General features: G+C 62.5%; 1 protein-coding gene across 1 annotated transcript in view; it reads left to right on the top strand.

Annotated features, from left to right (window-relative positions):
- CHRNA2 (cholinergic receptor, nicotinic, alpha 2 (neuronal)) overlaps positions 1–2158 on the top strand; it is a 4915-nt gene extending 2757 nt beyond the window's left edge. The window contains exons 5-6 of the mRNA XM_009696194.1: positions 384–1482; positions 2033–2158. Coding sequence (XP_009694496.1) covers positions 384–1482; positions 2033–2158 — 1225 coding nt within the window. The remainder of the gene's footprint in view (positions 1–383; positions 1483–2032) is intronic.
- The last annotated feature ends 2526 nt before the right edge of the window (positions 2159–4684 follow it).

Raw genomic sequence — 4684 nt, 5'->3', positions numbered from 1 at the left:
CCCCTTCCCTGCCCTTCCCTTCCCTTCCCATCCTTGCAGCTCACCCCACCCCATCCCATCCCATCCCATCCTATCCCATCCCACCCTGGCAGCTCCCCGGCACTGCCAGCTCCCATGGGCCTCCTGCCCCCATCCCACCCCACTGGTAAGGATACAAATCACCCCGCGTCCCTCTCCCCATCTCTGGTGCTCGTGCTCCCACCCATCTCCATGGGGATGCTGCCCAGGAAGGTGAACCCCGCACTGTCCAGGGATGCTCGACGGCTCCACAGCCTCAAATCAGGGCTCGTACCAGCCCTGAGAGCTGGGGAGCTCCTGACCCTACTTCTTGGGGGGGAAATGCTTCATCTTCCTCCGACCTTCACACCTCTCCATGCCTGCAGTGCCGACGGGGAGTTCGCCGTGACCCACATGACGAAGGCCCACCTCTTCTCCAACGGGAGGGTGAAGTGGGTGCCGCCTGCCATCTACAAGAGCTCGTGCAGCATCGACGTCACCTTCTTCCCCTTCGACCAGCAGAACTGCAAGATGAAATTCGGCTCCTGGGCCTACGACAAGGCCAAGATCGACCTGGAGAACATGGAGCACCACGTGGATCTCAAGGATTACTGGGAGAGCGGCGAGTGGGCCATCATCAATGCCATCAGCACCTACAACTCCAAGAAGTACGACTGCTGCACCGAGATCTACCCCGACATCACCTTCTTCTTCGTCATCCGTCGCCTCCCACTCTTCTACACCATCAATCTCATCATACCCTGCCTGCTTATCTCCTGCCTGACTGTCCTGGTCTTCTACCTGCCCTCCGACTGTGGGGAGAAGATCACCCTGTGCATCTCCGTCCTGCTGTCCCTCACCGTCTTCCTGCTGCTCATCACGGAAATCATCCCGTCCACCTCGCTGGTCATCCCTCTCATCGGAGAGTACCTCCTCTTCACCATGATCTTCATCACGCTCTCCATCATCATCACCGTGTTCGTCCTCAACGTCCACCACCGCTCCCCCAGCACCCACACGATGCCCCGCTGGGTGCGCAGCTTCTTCCTGGACTTCATCCCTCGTTGGCTTTTCATGAAACGACCCCTGGCACTGCCTCCCCCCGAGGGGGCCGTGGGGCAGTACGACCTCCCGGGGACGAGGCTCAGCACCTCCCGGTGCTGGCTGGAGACCGATGTGGACAACAAGTGGGAGCAGGAGGAAGAGGAGGAGGAAGAGGAGGAGGAAGAAGAGGAGGAGAAGACATACCCCAGCCGCATGTCCCAGGCAGGCTCCCACGGCCAGGGCACCCAGTGCCGCTATGGCTGTGGGCGCCAAGGCGGGAAGGCGTCAGGGGGCTCAGCCCCCCGGGTGCCCCCCAAGGGGGAGGAGGAGGAGGAGGCGGGCTCGGACCGCGGGCTGATGTTGTCCCCCAGCATCCTGAAGGCCCTGGAAGGGGTACAGTACATCGCGGACCACCTGCGGGCCGAGGATGCTGACTTCTCGGTGAGTGGGTACCCTCGAGGGCTGGAGGGTGAGGGGGGTCCCCCATCCTGGGTGCTGCCTCGGGGTGAGTGCTGGGACCCCCGGTTGGTTCCCTGGCTGCTGAGGACCCAAAGCCAGGGAGAAGATCAACGACCACCTCCTAGGAGGTGCCCGGTCCTCAGGGTCAGTTGAGGGTTCCTCCAGCTCCCGTCCCCGCTGGCTGCGGGGATGTTGGAGGTCCCGCTCCCGCCTGGGGTGTCCTGCCCTCGGGGAGCAGAGGTGGCCCAGCCTGCCCGGCTGGGACCCGGCTCGGAGCCTGCACCCCTACTTTTACCCAAGTGGTTTCAGAAAACCCTGGGGGGGATTAGCTCTGCCCCATGCAGCCTCTCTGGAGGGGTCCATCCCCCATCCCTGCTGCTCCAGGGATTTCCCACGACACAGGTTACCTCCTCACCCTGAGGCAAACGGTGGGTGCAGAGGAAGCCCCGGGTGGTCTCCTAACCCCAAGGGGTCCTCACAAACGGGGGGTTCCATCCTCTGCCCGCGCTCACGGCCCCTCTCCGCTCGGCAGGTGAAGGAGGACTGGAAGTACGTGGCCATGGTGATCGACCGCATCTTCCTCTGGATGTTCATCCTCGTCTGCCTGCTGGGCACTGTGGGGCTCTTCCTCCCACCCTACCTGGCGGGGATGATCTAGGGGCCGGGCCAGGCTGCGGTGGGGACGGTGGGTGACCCACGCGCCCTCCTCCTGTGGAGCAGGCACGGTGATGCCCACATCCAGCCAGACCCTTGCCTCTCCCTGGGAGGACACGGTTACAACCACAGAGGACCCTCGGATGGGAAATGCAGGGTGAAGCAAGGTCTCGGCCAAGGGGTGACCTGGGGATGGCGGGGAGGGACGGCTGCCTGCTGTCCTGCCCGGGGTGGTCACAGCCATCCTGGTATCGAGGAAGGCACAGGAGAGCTTCTCCATTGCTCGAGCGCAGGCTGGAAGCATCTAGGAGAGGCATCTGCTTCCTTGAGGTGCTGCAAGTCCTACCCAAATCCCACGAGCTGCATCTGGTTGTGACTCCAAGGTGCTGGGCAAGAAGAGGGGACCTCACAGCCGCTTTAGGAGGTATCCTGACCGCAGGGTGCTCAGGACCACAGGCAAGCGTGGTCATGCATGATGTGGGGCAGGTGATAACGCTTCGGATAGTCCATGCAGGAAGGTCGTGGGATGGAGGGTCCTGCTGAGCTGCATGGCTCGGGGGTCTCTGCTCTGCAACGCCCAGCCCAGGCGCAGACCCTCTGCAACCCACCGGCACGAGCGGTTGCATCCACACCATCCCAGCCTGGAGGTTGGGGGGGGAGCCCCACCATCCCAGCCTGGAGCTTGGGGCGGCAGGGAGATGGGAACAGCCGACCCCAAAATGTGAGTGGTTTGGAAGGGAAAAATCACCCTGCGGAACGGGATGACCCACCCAGCCACAGCCAGACGGTGCCCACGCACCCCGGGAGCTGGGGGTGCTGCCTCGCACCGAGGGTGGTGGACTTGGTTGGCGCGGGGAGAACCTGCACTGCCGAGGTCCATCCCCAGCAAATCCTCCTCTCCATCCCACATCAGATCCCAAACCACCTGGCTCCGATGACTGCTGCAATCCAGCTTTTAATTTCCAGCTTCCATGCACCCTAAAGGACCCGGGCTTACAGAGCATCTGCTCTCTTCTTCCCTGCCCCAAGAGACACCAGGTTTTTCCTGCAGCGCTTTCCCCTCCAGCAGACGGACCCATCGCAGCGCTGGACGCAGTCGGAGGGGTTTCAGAAAACACTTTGCGCTTTCAGGAGTAAAACGGGCTGGAATAAACGATGCCACGGAGGGACGTGCACATCCCGAGGGTGTTGCAGCCGCTCACGCAGCCTTCGGTGCTCGCCGGCTGGCTCAGGCATGCACACAGGGGGCTGAGAAATGAGATGGGCGAGGGAGCGAGGCCGGCTGGATGCGTGTGTGGGCACACGTGTGTGTGTCTCTAACCCGGTACACGGGGGCTTCGGGGGTCCGCAGAGCTGGGAGCGCATGCGTGGCGAGAGCTCTCCTGGGAGGATAATTTCTGGCTTGGTTGGGGCTGCGTCTCCCTGGGGGTTGGCTGGAGGGGAACAGGACGGGATGCCCAGCGCCCTGGGTGCTGCCAGCCATGGCACAGCTTCAGCAGACCCCACCGCAATGGGGCAGAGGGGGAACTTGCTCCCCTGCCCACGTTAATCCCTGCAGCCCCTCTCGCCGGCCGCAGTCAGCACCCACCGCTCCCCGCAGCTCAGCCCTGCCTGGCTGATGAGCGCAAGCTCTGGGGTCACCCCCCCAGTGTGGTACTAGACCCCCAAGTACCCCTTGTCTGGGGGGAGCCCATCGTCATGGCTATGTTGTCCCGCATAAACCAGCTTCCCAGTCCCACTTCCCAGTCCCACTACTTCCCAGTCCCACTTCTTCCCAGTCCCACTCCCCAGCAGCCTCCGCCATGAATTGCCCGTGATTTCCTGATGGTCTTTGAAAAGCAAAGCTCTGCAGATACCCTCGGTAGTAAACCTTGGGGTGGGAGCAGGGGGAGTCCAGGACCCTCGTACGGATTGTGGGGTCACCGGGAGGGACGTGGGGCTCCAGCGGGGATGGGGATGCAGCAGAGCCCAGTTCAGCCCAGCAGCTCCCGCGGGGATGCTGCCACCGGGATGGAGCTTCCCCAGGTCGGCAAGATGGCTCAGAGGTCTGAGCAGCACGACCCTCACTCTTCCTAAGGAGGTGCTGGGGACCAGGGGACTTGTCCCCGCGGCGTGGGGCTGACAGGCAAGCACGGGCACAGCGGGGTTTTCTGCATGGTTTATCTCAGCCAGAATAAACAGTGCTGTGGGAAGATGCTGGGGAAAAGCCCGAACCGTACGGTTTCCAACTCAAAGCACAAACCGAACAGAGACTTGGTTTGCCGTCGTTGCTTACACAGAGCAGCTCGGAGAAAACTCAGCTGGAAGAGGCACCGTTCTCCTGGTTTGTGCCACCCAAGGCTGCGCTCCGTGGGGTCCCATCCCTCCCCGTGCTCTGCAGCCTTTTTTTTTTCCAGCCACGGGCACAGCAACCGGCTCCACTGCAGCACACGGACCCGCTTCCCATCGTTCGATAAATTCTTCTATACAATGTACAAGGAAATGCAACGAGTCCCTCCGGTCATCACTCCGACGGCCCCTCAGAGCCCCC

The sequence above is a fragment of the Cariama cristata genome, unplaced genomic scaffold (assembly GCF_000690535.1).
Source record: "Cariama cristata isolate BGI_N322 unplaced genomic scaffold, ASM69053v1 scaffold27532, whole genome shotgun sequence".
NCBI classification, from domain to species: Eukaryota; Metazoa; Chordata; class Aves; order Cariamiformes; family Cariamidae; genus Cariama; species Cariama cristata.
This window is presented reverse-complemented; position numbering and strand designations above follow the sequence as displayed.